At 44.8% G+C, this 16,240-nt stretch overlaps 1 protein-coding gene across 1 annotated transcript; it reads left to right on the top strand.

Annotated features, from left to right (window-relative positions):
- The first annotated feature begins 2,862 nt into the window (after positions 1 to 2,862).
- On the top strand, positions 2,863 to 5,504 carry GAS1 (growth arrest specific 1). The gene has a single exon (XM_025851653.2). It carries the CDS (start codon positions 3,088 to 3,090, stop codon positions 4,126 to 4,128), a length of 1,041 nt encoding a protein of 346 aa, XP_025707438.1. The 5' UTR covers positions 2,863 to 3,087; the 3' UTR covers positions 4,129 to 5,504.
- The last annotated feature ends 10,736 nt before the right edge of the window (positions 5,505 to 16,240 follow it).

The following is a 16,240-nucleotide window of genomic DNA, read 5'->3' as shown; positions in this document are numbered from 1 at the left end:
TGGATGTCAGACACAGTGGTACTCATGGTCTCGGGGACTTCTGGGAAAGGGGGTTCATTCATTCTCCTAGCTCATCCAAACCGCATTCTCAGGCAGCTGGTTGCTCTGCTGGTCTACTAGAGTGCCATGAGCCTGGGATGGAGGTGTCCCCAGAGCATGCAAAATTCTTGGGACTCCCTTCAATCCCACCGAGAGGTGAATTAAGACCAGGATGGGCAAATTTTGCAACCAACAACAAAAGCATGTGGACCTCTAGAGTAGTGGTTCTAAAAGTTTGGTCCCCAGACAAGCAGCAGCAGCAGTCCCCTAAGAACTTGTTAGAAATGCAGATTCTCAGGCCCCACAAGCCCTACTGGATCAGGAAATCCAGGAGCAGGCTCAGCCTTCTGGGTTTTAACAAGGCCAACCCGCAATCTCATGCTCGCTAAGATTTGAGACCCACCATTTAAAGGAACTCAACAAACACTAGTTTAAAAGTGCAGCTGAATGTTGACCCTGTCCTTATAAGCCTAAAATCACAGAGCATTAAAGATGAAAAGACTTGATTTCAAGTGTCTAATCTGGCCTTGAACCTTACATGTGAAAGATCCAAGTCTCGGAGAAGGAGTGTGACTTGTCCAAGCCCTCCTAGCAGGACTGAGTGAACTCCAAGGAACAATGTACCCAGAGCCTGGGAAATAGTTGTTTTGATGGGCCACACAGTTGCAGCCTTTCTATTTAAAAACAACACAAAACAAAAACACACACACACACACAAACAAAAACAAAAACAAAAGCAACCGCCCCCCACAGAGATAGATAAAGATAGATAGATAGATATTGTGTTTTCTGTACTCAAGTCAGAACAACATGGTCTGCCTTACGTCAATCTACTTATTTTAAAGTTTTTTATTTTTTATTTTTTGGGGTTGCGGAGGTGCAGCTTCCTAAGGCAGACAGCCCCTGAGGAATGCATCAGTCTTCCCAGGAACGGGAGGCTTTTTTGCAGCCTGATAAATCTTCCTACGCTGAAGCTCTGTTCTGACTTTTGCCATTTCTAATTCACGGGGCCTCCGGGGAGAGGCGGACAGCCGAACTCCGTGCGCACTGGAGCCCCGGCTCCCTCTGCTTCTGGAGAGGGGATTTAGCCTTAATTTTTGTGACAGATGGAGTTGATAGTCTCTCCACGGAAAGGGGAGGAAAAAAGCGCCAGTTTTTGACAGGCCGCAGAAGCCCGGTGCCTCTGGTGGTCGAAGGCTGCGTTGCGCCACAGTTAAGGTAGTTTGCAAACTCCCGCTCCTGGATTGCCCGGGCTGCTCTACCGCAGGAGGCTTCCCTTAACCGAGGGAGGGATTGAAACACACACACTTTAATAGAAACCTTGGTGCGTGCCAATTTATCCCCTTCCTTTATGTTCTGAGTGCGGCCATATGGTGCTGCTCAACATTCCTAGAGATTTTTAATACTATAATTATTTTTTCATCGCCGTCCGAATTAGAAACTTATATCCCTAAAAAATTAATCTGGTTGATTTGGATTTATGTCTTGCAATTGACAATGATGCCTGGCTCAAGAGCCATACCTGCCAGAGCGGCAAAGTGGGACCGTGTGCTGGGGCGGGGGCGTTGTAAATGTCTCAACAGCATCCCCCTAACTGAAGTGTGTGCCTCTTTCTTGTGTGCTTTTGGGTTTTGTTTTTCATAAGTTTTAAAGTTCAACATTAAATACTCTGATCCCCTCCCCACCACCCCCGCGACACACACATACACACACACACCCCCCAATCGTGATCAGGTCTCTAAGACAGGGAACCACAAAAAACAAAGTGAATTCTGAACGCAATCGAAGGCACAGTAGGAGCCAGGGAGAATTAATAAAACTATCAAAAAAAAAAAGGAAAAAGAAAAAAGAACCCAACAAAAAGGCCTGTGGCCGAGCCGGACGCAAACAGCTGCCCCTGAACCCTGCCCGCTGGTTCTGAGCGCGAGCCTGGGCTCCATATCCGAGCCTCCTTAAGAGTAGGAGGAGCTCCCAGGCCTCTGTCAGGCTCCTTAAGCCGTTCCTTTCAAGCCCTGAATGCCTGAATGTGAGCTGCCCACCACCCTCCCCGCCCTCCCCCACTCCGCAACCCCACTCCACTCCAGCGGCTCGTAAAAAAAAAAAAAAAAAAAAAAAAGTTTCAACAACAACAGGCAGGACCAATAGCATCTCGAAAAGCCGGGAAAGGGGGCCGAGCAAAGGGCGAAAGAGAGTGGAGAAAGGAGAAAGCGGGCAGGCTCGGAGCGCGCGGGGCCGGGGCTGGGCGAGCTGGAGGAGCGTTGCTAATGTTTTTGTTTGTTTGCTTTTCCATGCATGCATAATGAGGGGGCACCGCGGCACCACGCGGGGGCTCCCGGCCCATTTTTGTATTTAAAGCCTCGCAGCCAGCGAGTCCGCAGCCGGGCTCAGCGGATCCGCTCCCCGGGCCCCTTGTCACCCGAGAAGCTGCCGCCGAGGGAAGCCCGGGAGCCGCTCCCCGGCCGCGCCGAGTTTCTTGTTCTCCCCGCGCCGCCCGGAAAGGGCTCCCCGGAGCTTGGCGAGGCCGGGGTCGCCGCGGGCGGAGGGGGAGGGGACGCGGGCGTCCGGGCCGCGGGAAGGCGGGCAGCGCACCGACGCGAGCCAGGAAGCGGCGGGATGCGAGAGCCCGCGGCGGCGGCGGCGGCGGCGCGGCGCTGAGCCCTGGAGGAAGGAGCCGCTGCGGCCGCACAACGGATCTGCAGGCGCGGAGCAAAATGCACCCGCGGCGCCGCGAGGTCCTGCAGCACCGCCGCGGCCCCGCGGCCCGCAGCCCCCCGGGGCGACAGTGAGCGCCTCCCGCCACCGTCCGGGGCCGACCGGAGGGGCTCTCCGCGGCTGTGCATTTCTGGGAAACCACCGCAGCCCAAGCGAGCGGGCAGCCGGACCTTCTGCGAGCGGCGCGGCACCAGCGAGCGGCGCGCATGGATTTATGAAAACACTCATGCAAGAAGTTGGCAGGACTGGGGCAAACTTTTCCACCGGCTCCGCGTCCGCCGCTGCCCGCGCCTCGTCTCCTTTCCCCTCCTCGCCCGGCGGCCGCCGCTGCCCGCGATGGTGGCAGGGCTGCTGGGCGGCGGGGCCCGCGCGGGGACCGTGCCGGGCGCCTGGCTGTGCCTGATGGCGCTGCTGCAGCTGCTGGGCTCGGCGCCGCGGGGCTCGGGGCTGGCGCACGGCCGCCGCCTCATCTGCTGGCAGGCGCTGCTGCAGTGCCAGGGGGAGCCGGAGTGCAGCTACGCCTACAACCAGTACGCCGAGGCGTGCGCGCCGGTGCTGGCGCAGCGCGGCGGGGGCGATGCGCCGGGGGCCGCCGCCGCCGCCGCCGCCGCCTTCCCGGCTTCGGCCGCCTCGTTCTCGTCGCGCTGGCGCTGCCCGAGCCACTGCATCTCGGCGCTCATTCAGCTCAACCACACGCGCCGCGGGCCCGCCCTGGAGGACTGTGACTGCGCGCAGGACGAGAACTGCAAGTCCACCAAGCGCGCCATTGAGCCGTGCCTGCCCCGGACGAGCAGCGGCGGCGCGGGCGGCCCGGGCGCGGGCGGGGTCATGGGCTGCACCGAGGCCCGGCGGCGCTGCGACCGCGACAGCCGCTGCAACCTGGCCCTCAGCCGCTACCTGACCTACTGCGGCAAGCTCTTCAACGGGCTGCGCTGCACCGACGAGTGCCGCACGGTCATCGAGGACATGTTGGCTGTGCCCAAGGCGGCGCTGCTCAACGACTGCGTGTGTGACGGCCTGGAGCGGCCCATTTGCGAGTCGGTCAAGGAGAACATGGCCCGCCTGTGCTTCGGGGCTGAGCTGGGCAACGGCCCGGGCAGCAGCGGCTCGGACGGGGGCCTGGACGACTACTACGACGAGGACTACGACGACGAGCAGCGCGCCGGGGGCGCGGGCGGCGAGCAGCTGCTGGACGACGACGACGGCGTCCCGCACCCGCCGCGCCCGGGCGGCGGCGCTGCAGCGGCGGGCGGCCGCGGGGACCTGCCTTACGGGCCCGGGCGCAGGAGCAGCGGCGGTGGCCGCTCGGCGCCCGGAGCCGCCTGGACCCCGCTCGCCTCCATCTTGCTGCTGCTGCTGCTCCCGCAGCTCGTTTAGCCCTCGCGCCCCCCCACCGTGGGCTGCTGGAGGGCCGGCGCCGGGGCACCTGCGGCTGGGGGACAGAGGGGATGGTTGGGATCCTTTCCAAAACGTGCTGAGTAGACTCTGCCTAGCGGGTCTCCCCTTCACGACAACCCCCGTGTCCTCTCCCGAACATGACTTCTTGGACATCCTCCCCTGCCCCCATTCCAGGCTCCAGAAACTCTCAGCTCGTCTGCCCTGCAGAAACCGGCCTAGCTAGAATTTAGGACGCCCGGGATGGAATGGGCGGGGGGTGGGAGGGGGGTACGGAACCGTAGTCTTGGACTCGGAAGAGAGGATACCGACCTGTGGGGCCCTAAGAGTTTCAAGGGAGTGGGCTTGGAGCAGGAGTTTGAAGGAGGATTTACATTTGCAAAAGGGGCTATCTGTTTATTAGCATTTTTGCGGTGCAAGGGGCGCGGGGGGGGGGGGAGGTTCGCCGGGTAGGGGGTGGAGTGCCGGTGTCGACTTTTATTATGGCCAGTGAGGACATTGCAATCGTGAGTAAACAGAAAAGTCCCACTTACCGATTCCTGTGTTTACTCTTGGTCAGCGCTCAGAATTCTCCGATTGGGCGGGGGAAGGAGGAATGGGAAGGGGTTAATATGCCTGAATTAGTTTTGGATAACTTTGAGCCCTTGACCTTAATTTCATTGCCACCACTCTGATCTCTTAGCACATTTCTTAGGATTAAGGGTCAAAAAATGCTGATCTAAAGAGTTGCTAGTGGTGTTGAACAATGCAACTTTTTATGTAAAAGAGCTCTGCACTGCCATCTGTGAAAGCCTCTTTACGTTGTTTGTCTTGTTATTTTTGTTCTTTACATCAAGAAATTGTATGTACAAATATGCGGAGAAAATATATCGCCTCTGCTTTTATCAGGGTGCTAAACCCTGGTACTTCTATATAAAGTGTATTAAAACTGGGATTTGTTACCAGTTGTACTTTGTATATAGAATTTTTATAAAGTGTATGCTTCAAAAATAATTTATTTTTAAAAAAGAAATTAAAATTTTAAATCTGCAGCCACGTTACACCTTTCCTCCCTGAAATGTATAGAATCCGTTTGTCACCGGGGATCCAAACCCACAGTTCATTGTCGAGTGTGCTCTATCTAGAACAGTCTTAAGATGTACAGTGTATTTTATAGATTTGAAGTTAACATTGTTATTTTCAAGAGAATTTATGGACGTTGTAGAAATGTATAAATGCATTTCCAAACTGCCTTAAACATTGTATTTTTATAGACATCCTTAAAAAAAGTGTTATGTTTTAAGTAACTATGGCTTTGTATTTTTTGTTATTTGTTTTATTAAAATGTGTACATCAGTAAAGAGTTTTTAAATAATGAATATGGTGTAGTTACTTTCCAGAGTTACATTGTGGTTTACCCAATAATGGGTAAGGAGGGGGGTGGAGGAGCCCCTGGGAATCTATCAACCATCAACTGAAATTAAAGTACAGTACAAGACAAGAAATGAGGGTTATTATTTCTGCCTCTAATTTAATGAACAATTAGACATGTGTAAATGAAGCAGCTAAAAAGATATAACCCACTGGCCTGCATTGGTTTTTAGTTTGTGGAGAGAACTCACAAAATAGTGTCTTCCTACATAATCTGGGGATAACCCAGAGGTCTCTCTCCCCTCCCCTCTTTTCCAAGGGGAGCCCCCAAGCCCCTCCTCCAGGAGTGTCCTATCTGGCCACAGACATTCTCCTACAATCAAACATGCCAATAACATCTGTTACCAATAGGTCTTAGGAAACCTGGCACACTGCTTCAAAGTCATTTTCACACTTTGGGTGAAAAAGTACAAAATTTTGTTACAAAACATTCAGGCGGGCAAAAGTAAACACACTGGGGAGAAGAACAATCACCAGAACTTGTAATATTGTTGTGAGGAGTTGTTTAGCAGTGGGCTGAAGGTTGGGTTCCTGCCAGAGCTACTGATCTACACTCAAACGCCCTTAGATAAATAATTACACTCTTAAGCTGTGTCGAGTGCTGATACACTTGACCTTGTAAATAGAAATGTTTGCAGTAGGAATAAACTCCGGCATTGGAAAATCTTTTAAACATTAACACAAAAGAGAGCGCTCTGTCCTCTGGGGATTTGAGTCTGAACCTCGCCAAGCTAGGCACTTGCAAGAGGGAAAAAAAGTTTATTTATCTTCTATTCCTGGTGTTTATTTAAAGCTTTTCATTTTAAACGCGGTGATTGGAAGGCGAGTCAGGAGTTTAAAAGTCACCACAAATAAACTTTGTCTGAGGGGTCGACAGATTAGCAAGATCTCGTGTCTCTTTATATGATATTAACATGTACTGAGAAAACATAACCAGATTTCTCTGCTGCCTGAAGTAATTAACAAAGCTATGCCCCTTTCCAATTTCCTCCCCCCACCACTCCCACCCTCTACTTTCCAGGTTTCTTTTGCCTCTAACTCGCTCTTTTCCCAGCTCTTCTGGAGGGCTTCGAGGCACTTCTTGTTGGACCTAAAACCAAGATTGGTGTATGTGTAGCATCAGAAAGTCTGAGACAGCTGTAGCATCAGAGAGGCTAGGAGAGTGGTGTGTGGCTGCAATCCCCAGTCACCTGAATGGTTGAGTAAACATATTGTTAAAACAAAGCTGAAAGCGTTGTTTCTTTGGGAAGTGAACAAAGAGTATTCCAAGAGACTTGTAAATGAAATCAGCGTTCTTTACAAACCTCCAGTTAGCAATGCTCCTGCGTTTGTCCTTAAATATATTTAAATCATCTCCATCTCCTGTTATTTTAACACATTCTTGACTAAAAGTTAAGTCTTTGTCCCAGTAAAAGGCCCAGTTTTCCCCAGTAAGAAGTAAAAGGCATTAGCACTAGAAAAGGCCTGATAATTAACTGGTACAATAAACTCACGACTTGATTTTACAGGGTCCTGTCAAAAGCATCTGCCTGGAATAAATCAACACAGCTCGCTGTTGGGGAGAGAGGACACGAAGCTTTATGCTTTCTTCCTTGAAGAGAGTGAACATTGATCGGTGGCTCATTTTAATTTAAACAGTTCTATGCTAGAGCCCAGGAGCCCCCTCGTCCCTCTACAGACCTAGTTGGATTCCAGAACAGGTTGCTGAGATCTTAGAACCTTTGGTTACAGGACTGTATGTTGCCATCTGCACCTAGGCAGAAAGAATTTTTACAGATGTTGACATCTGTAATATCTCACGCTCTCTGGGGACCCTTTTGGAATTTTGGACATTTGAGACGGCCAAATGTCTCATGGAGAATGCCTGGAAGTACCATTACTGAAAGAAAGAGTATCTGGCTTTTCCTGGGGATTCTGGAAAAGTGCCATTCTTCTCAGAAGTCTTCCAGGGTGCAAGGAACTCCCTTAGGATTTCACATAAAATCATGTGTCCTTGAGGCTGGTCCCATTTCCCCCCGTTAGCAGGTTTGCATTCTCAGTGACAGTTTATTTGTCTTTGGGGGCACTTCAGTGACAAATGTTTAAGGGAGTGTGGGACAATGGTGGAGAACAAGGAGGCAGTTCATTGAACTGACAGTGACCATACAGTAAATAGAAGGAGGTTCAGGCTTCACTGCTCACCCAAGCACACAGCAACGCTTTTGTTTATGACCACAATGGACATAACATAAGGTCTCTGTTTATTTTTAACAATATATAGCAATGTACGCCAGCCATACACTTATGTGAAGGGGAGAAATGGCTAGAGGGAACTAAATTCTAGTACCATGTAGCAGGACAACCCTGTGCTTAGGCTGGGCCCCCACAAATGTCCATAAGTAAGGGCGCAGCGCTTGGTGCCAAATGCCACAAACTTAAGGGGCCACCACACTCTGACTCATCTGGGGCGCACCACAGCCCTCCCAATGGGGCCCACATGGGTGAAGACACAACTCAGGAGCAGTAGCATCTCTCTCGAAGAGTCAAGAGAAAGCACATGGAGTGGGGTGCCCTTCCTCATCATTTCTGCTTTCAAACCCCCACTCCATCCCAGCAGGGCCATGTCATATAGAATAAAAGGAAAGAAATGCCATGAGAACTCTCAGAGACACCAAGCTGTATACTGAAAATCTTTCTACTTTCAAACTTTGGCTTTGAATCATTAGCTTGCTGGGTTCAACTGCGGAAGTTCTCAAATATAACCTCACGTACCTCTTTCGAACTGGTAAAAAGAAAAGTGCACATTATTTGTTTTATGACCTCTTACACTGAAGGAGCATCTGAAACTGTGTCAGTTGACCCCATTTCTCCCAGCTCCCCAAAGTAGGCTTGTTGGGAGGCAGCCCATTACAGATGCCTTGTAGCCGGAGAGTAGTTCTGGGAGGGCTGGGTTTCCAGTGGGTCTGGCAACCTTGTGAGTTAAGTAAAGTTGGATGTTACTGTATTCTATTTGAGGGATTGTCTCTGCTGGACAGTTGAAAAGGTTCACCCTTGACTATCTGAATGACATAAGTAATGTGCTATTAGCATAAATACCTTCTAAGGCATCCATTTAATCAATTTCTTAAATAACAGAATGATCTACTACAAAATAGTGGACTGTATACACTATATTTTGGCACAAAGATGGTCATTCTCCCACTAGTAACCAGGGGCTCTAAATAAATGATTTCAACAATGTTTTATTAAAGGCCGACAAGAGCCCTCGAGCTGCATTAATCGGGGAGAAGTCGAGTGGCACTTTTGTTATGGAAATGTTAAGCACATAATAGCACTGCCAGACAATGTGCAGCCACTTCATTCTTTCAGCCATGCTGACACCTCTTAAAGAGGAACTGCAGGGAAGGATGTGGGAAAGATTTGCTTTCTGAGGAAGCTTTCAGCTAATATTTCGGAGGGCTACCTCCAAACCCTGTGTAATATGCATGCAACCGACCCCAGAAGGGCAGCTGAGATCCTCAAACGGCTTCCTTCCCTTATTTCGGGGGCTTGGGTTCCATAGAAAAATCAAAAATCTACATTTTTTGACATGGCGTTTGTCAAAATGGTATGTTGGTGATTTTTGTAGGGCTACGAGTCCACTTTTACAAAGAGGATCAAAAACTCAAGTGACTCTCAGTGGTATTGATATACAGGATCAGTAGTTTGGATGAGTCCCCCTTAGGCAAACAGTTCGTGGTCAGGTCTGCAAACAGGTGAATATACACAATGTCATCGAGGACATCTTCAATCTGTAACAAAAAATAGAATAATATTATCTGTGTCCAGACTTTATAGACACCCTTATGTTCTCTGGCTATCTATATACATTGTTAGAAGATTATTTCTGTACTCAGGTTTTTATAAGTTCTATAGGGTATCTGTGGGTTCTTGGATACCAGAATGGAGTAATATTTCACAACCAAATCATGTTGCATATTTTATGCGATCTGAGGGCTTTCTCATAGATATCTCTTTTATGAAAATGCGTCATTTAACCTTCAGTTTTAACCTGTGAGACCTCTTACTAACCTGTGAGTCAGATAATGGCACCTATTAGGAGCGCCCTTCTGTAGCAAAATTGCAAGAAGATTTGATGACTGAGACTAATGTCTGTAATCCTGAACAGGTGAGGGGAGGGAACCAGGAACAAAAAGAGGTCGCTGTGGCTCCAGGGGCATGTGATGAGCGTCTATTCTGTGCGGTGGTACCAGTGTGAATATGGCAGTCTTGTCCCTGGACCAGTGGCAGTCAGGATGGGGAGACAGACACACACATACTTTGAGCATCGTGAGCACAGAGGACAATGATAGAATGACTTAGTTCAATGTTCGGTTTAAGGAAAGCTTCTTGGGGAAGGTGACACTGAAGCTAGGTCTGAAGATAGGATTTGGAGGTAGCAAGGAGAAAGGTGGGAAAACCTTTCCACCAGAGGAACTGCATGGAGGGATGGGAGAACATACTGTGTGTGCGCGCCCACATCCTGGTTATTTGTGACCGTCAAAGCATAAAGTAGGAAGTAGCAAGAATGAGGCTTGAAAGAAGGGTTAATACCAGGTCACAGAAGCCTTGAATGACGTGCTAGGCATTGACTTTACCATGTGCAGTGAACATGATGAGAAGACTCTGGGAATTCCCAGCTGATACCTCCAGAAGTTCACCTTCTTGAGCAGGGTACACAACGGTTTTAAGTGAAGACCAGGGGCACCTGGGTGGCTCACTGGGTTAAGCATCTGCCTTCTGTTCAGGTCACAATCCCAGAGTCCTGGGATCGAGCTCCATGTCATGCTCCCCGCTGAGTGGGGAGTCTGCTTCTCCCTCTCTCCCTGCCCCTCCCCCTGCTTGTGTTCTCTCTCGCTCGCTCACTATGCCTCTCTTAAATAAATAAATAGAATCTTAAAAAAAAAAAAAAGTGAAGACCAGAGACTAGGAGAACAGTTTGGGAGTTACTGCCAGGTCCAGCGAATAGAGACAGTGAAGGGGAGGAGATGGCAGATTTATGACACTGTGATTGGACAAACATGGAGTGTCGGAGGAGGACAACATGAGGGCTGGGTTTCTGGCTCAGAGCTCAGAAAACTGGTGGAGGATGTCATCTTTGGTCCTAGAGGAAGAAAGTTTGGAGGGCAAGTCATATTTGAGGATATATGGAATATCCAATTGGCCATATGCTCCAGGAAATGAACTGTAAGTCTGAAGCTTAGGGCAGAAGTCAGACTTGGGGGATGATCCCAGTTAAAACTCGAAAGTGACACACCCAAGGAGAGTGCACAGAAGAAGAAGTGCAGTGGGGAGAGAAGGGGGTGCCCAGAAAAGGAATCCCAGAAGGGCTTAGAGGAGTTCAGAGAGGTCTGAGGAGGAGCGGCAGCAAGGAATAATAATATTTCTGGTCATGGACGCCTGAATGTTAAAATGCTTAAGAGACTAATACTATAAATCAATCTTAAAAAACAAGATAAATTCACTGGATTTCTAATATAAGTGACCAAAGTATTCTTCATTATAGCAATAGTAGTAATCAAAATCATAATCAAAGCTATCATAATCAGAACTATCTCCAGGAAAATAAAAATTGCCAAAGTTATGCCATTGAATTAATAGTAATAACCACAGTTAACATTATTGATTATTATGTGCCATGCACAGTGTTGAGCACATAATATGTACTAAGTCATTTCATCATTACAACATCTTTGTGTTACTTATATTATTATTTCCATATTACAGAGGAAGGAACTGATGTTTTAGTAACTTGACTGTGGCTATTCAAGGAATAGGCTGATGCATATACAATCCATATGTTTGTGTCAAGAGATTGCAATCATAGCTTTTATGCCATATTGATTCTCAAAATATAAAAAGCCTGAATAGTCCATGGATTTTTGAAATACTGCACCAAATTCAAATGATTTTCCCTAACCATCTATCTAATGCCAAAATGTTAATAGTGGTGATATTGCAGATAATTAGTATTTTCTTCCTTGTATTTTTATGTTTCCCAAATTTTATCAGTGAATATGTATTATCCTACTTTCATAATTAAAACGTTTTAAAATAATAATACTCAAAACCATAAGGAAGAAATAAGAAAGTATAGGTTCAACATTTATGATCACTGCTTTGTAGCTTCCTTTTCCTCATTTGCTCAGTATACCTCAAATTCTTCTGAGGAAAAAGTGATGTTTTGGGGGTCCTAAAATAATTCAAACTATAAAATCATTCTATTTGTAAAAGCATATGGCAGATGAAAATAAATCATAGAAACATAAAAATGTTAGAGCAAGAAGAGTCTCAAGAGATCTTCCATTCATCCATTCATTCAATCGATGTTTACTGAGCATTTACTCTGAGCCAAGGGACAAGCGTGGCACTGGACCTACAGCAGGGACCCAAAAAGCGAATTTTCCTGACTGTAGAGAGTGTGGTCCATGCTAGGAAACTGCTTTCTGAATTTTGCTTCTTTGTGTGTTTAATAAGACCATCCTTCCTCTGTTACAGAATGAGCACACCTTCTTTCCTTATACCCATTCACGAAATGTTTTGTTTGCATTAACCTTTTTTAAAACGTTTTCCTGCCCCATAGATATGTATGGGGAAAATATATACTTTCCTGTATATGGCTGATCATTCCAGTTTTTTATGTGTTTTACAAATGGAACAATTAAATCCTATAATTTTGCAGTTTATTGGATATTGTCTTCTAGTGAGTTCAGAATGAAGAGGTAAGTCAAAAATTATTATGGCACTTTCAGGAGACAGAATAAACCCTCATTTTTGACATGTGCCAAAATGAAATGTTCAATTATATTCTGGAAGAGCAAATTATCTATAATGTGTAAATGAATCATATAATTGCACATTGCACATTATTTTTAAAATAACCATCAGTAAGCTCTAGAAATAAATAATACACTCATATTTCATCTAAATTGTCTAATGTAGTCCTTGCTCATTGTCACCTGACTTTTCTCTCCTTTTGCAAAATTCAATCTGTTGAAACCAATACTATTAAAAAAAAAGAATGCCAATATTTAGGATACTGGCAGGAAATTAGTTATTTTATTATTTGGCTTCTGTTCATAATAGATAACCTAAAATTTAGTGACTTGGAGTTTTTATCATTTACTTGCTCAAAATGTTGTGATAGGCAATTTGGACTGTGCTCAGCTGGGGAATTCTGCTGACCTTTTCAGAACTCACTTGGCTGTAGTTAGCTGATGGGTCAAGAGGGAGAGGGTTGGTTTTAGGGGGCCTCATTCACATGACTGGCAATTGCTTGGTGTGATAGTGATAACTGGGACATGGGTCCCTAACGTCTAGCATGCTAGCTTAGGATTCTCATCACAGCTGGACTCCAAGAGGCAACAGAAGAAGCCCCTATGTGCAAGCACTTTTCAAGATGCTGCCTGCATCACATCTGCCAATATCCCACAGGACAAAGCAAGTCACATGACCAAGCCCAAATCCAAAGTGTGGAGAAATGGGTTCCACCTCTTAATGGGAAGAGAGTCAAAATCCAACTGTATTTGGAGATGGGAAGAATTACAGAAGCCAATTTCTAAACACTTTCCACAATAATCATTTCCCTGGGTTCTGTTCTCACATCTTCTGCTGGCCTGATAGGGAAAAGAGAAATAAGAGAGTAATTTATAGCTTAATTTTCAGAATTTATAAAATGTTAGAACCAGAAAGCCAGAAGAGTTCTGAAATACTGTTCTACTGTTTTATTTACCAAAGGCTGGCAATGTGATTTGCTATTTAGAATCAGTTGTGGTATTTCTTTAAAAAGTTTTTACTGAGCTTTTATTTGTATTGTCTATAACTCATATATGAATATAGAGAAAACTGGCACCTTTATAGTAGTGACTTTTGCCAGTTGGATAAATGCTATATTGATATATAAACAGGTCTCAGTGAAAGTTTTATTTCTATTTTTTTCATTCAGGTCTTCTTTATTTCTTTTCAGATTTATTCTTGGGTACTTTGTAGTTTATGCTAGATCATTATTATTATTATTATTATTATCATATTGCCTAATTCATTATTGCTGGTTTATAGGAAACTTGGTTTTTGTGCATTGATCCTGTATCTAAATACTTTGTTGAACTTTTAAGGGTTCTAATTATTGGCAGAGTCACATATTTGGCTAGAAAATCAAAGAGATTTTTCTTTGATTTTCTAGACATATAGAAAACATATTAGGGGCACCTGGGTGGCTCAGTCAGTTAAGCATCTGACTCTTGATTTCTGCTCAGGTCAGAAGGCAGGGTTGTGAGATCAAACCCCACATGCCATCAGGCTCCATGCTGGGTATGGAGCCTGCTTAAGATTTTCTTTCTCCTTCTCCCTCTGCTCACCCCTCCACTCACTCTCTCTCTCTCTCTCTTTCTCAAAAAAAAAAAAAAAAGAAAGAAAAGAAAAAGAAAGAAAGAAAGAAAGAAAGAAAGAAAGAAAGAAAGAAAGAAAGAAAGAAAACATATTAATGTTTCTTAAACTTTTTGGTTTGGGGAAACTTTATATTCTTAAAAATTACCAAGCTTTTGTTTATGTGGGTGGGAAGAGTTAGGGGCACAGTTTCTAAGACTGCTTGAATTTCTGACACTAATTGCAAGTTTGAGGGGTTTCCTAAAACCACCTTCAGTTTTGGTAATTCTCTAAAAGGAGTCACAGAACTCACTGAAAGCTATTATACTCACAGTTACAGTTTATCACAGGGAAAGGATACAGATTAAAATCAACAGGGGAAAAAGTTTGTAGAGTTGAGTGCAGGGAAATATCAAATGCAGAGCTTCCATGTACTCTCCTGGTGTGAAAATACACACAGATTATTGCCAACCAGGGAAGCTTGCCCAAGCCTAGTGTTTAGAGTTTTTATTGGGGCCCCATTATATAGGCATGATTGGTTGATTGCCCTTGTAGTTGATCTTAATCTCCAAGTCAACTGATATAAAGAGACCCATAAATCACATTGTTGGCCTTTCTGACTTGGTCAGCCCCACCCTAAGGTGTGGCCAGCCCTCAATTTAAATCATATCATTACTATCAAGTTAGTCCAAGGCCTGCAAGCAAACAAAAATTACCCCCTAGAAGCTAAGGGTAAAGGCCAGACCTCTTTTTGGGCAAAATTAGCTTCTTTACTTTACTTTACTTTACTTTACTTCTTTATATATGTCACATAGTGGGTGACATATATCCATATTTATCATATTAGAAATTAAAACAGATAAATTATTAAAATACTTAGTTCATTTAAAAATAATAATGGACTTATTACTTTTTTTTAAATTTTTTTAAAGATTTTATTTATTTATTTGACAGAGAGAGCAAGAGAGCACAAGCAGGGGAAACAGTAGAGGGAGAAGGAGAAGTAGGCTCCCTGCTTGGCAGGGAGCCTGATGCGGGGCTGGATCCCAGGACCCCGGGATCATGACCTGAGCCAAAGGCAGATGCTTAACCATCTGAGCCACCCAGTTGCCCCAGGACTTATTACATGTTAACATAAAATATATTTTTGTGAAAAATACGTCTATTTTCGAAAACAACAACAACAAAAATTATCTACCTGGCCTTAGATATACAGTTAGAAAAGGTAGGAAAAATTTAATAGTCTTTTCAGATAATGGTGGACATTCTTCTTTGACATACAACAACATTCAATAAGTGGTAGATTTTTTAAAGATGAATTGTAAGGCAGAATCTGAAACCATATCAATAAACATTTCATACTCTGTGACATTAAAATCTATTGGTCTATCTTGGTACATGATTTTGTAATACCATCCACTGGTCTTTTAAAAAACATTTGTCACTGAGTTATGAAGATAATACAAATATTGATACATTTTATTTTCTGATGTTAAATAAATAATGTTTGTTAATATCACCACTGATATCACTATAAAATTCTCTAAATTGGAAATATATTATATTCACAGGGCAAGATACAAGTTTTCCAAAATTTTCATTTTTGTATAGAAGATCAAATGTTATTATTGGCAACAAACCCTGTTATTTTCCTTGAATTGTGTTTATTTCTGACAAAATGTTTGCCAAATATCCAAGGCTGAATAAACATAGCTCACTTTTCAGTTGTTCTTTCATGGTGTTCCACGGAAAATGACTAGTTCAGTTTACATCACAATCACATGGGTGATTTTAGGCAGCAGAAATGTCTAAAACATACTTCCCATTACATCACATAGACCACTGAAAAGATATATATTCATGGGTTGGGATTAAATAAAATTTTTAACGTTTCATTAAGGTCATTCTTAGGTGAAACTGTCAAATTTTTATATTGTAAGTGCTTGGCAGTGACAAATCTGACAACTGGTTCGGTTTGGTATAATTGCCCTGATTTGTGCTAAATCATCGTCAGTTTTATTTACTATTGCTTTTGCTCCAACAGTACAAACAAATGTCGACACAGTGCAAAAGGAAAATAGTGCCTTGGAATTATTGTGAAAATAGTTCTGACCTCATGGTACCGCTGAAAGAGTCTTGAGGATCCTCCAGGAATCTGTACACAACTTTTTGAAAACTACTGATATATTATTTCCTTTATAATATTTATACATCATAATTACTTTTCATGTCATATTGCTCTGACTAGGATTGCCAGTACAATGTTAAATAAGAGAACATGTTAATAGGTGGCTATTCTTCT

Source organism: Callorhinus ursinus, unplaced genomic scaffold (assembly GCF_003265705.2).
Source record: "Callorhinus ursinus isolate GAN/ISIS: 27379988/994484 unplaced genomic scaffold, GSC_fseal_2.0 scaffold39, whole genome shotgun sequence".
NCBI lineage: Eukaryota > Metazoa > Chordata > Mammalia > Carnivora > Otariidae > Callorhinus > Callorhinus ursinus.
Note: the sequence above shows the minus strand (reverse complement) of the source record. Positions and strands in the feature narration are given on the sequence as shown.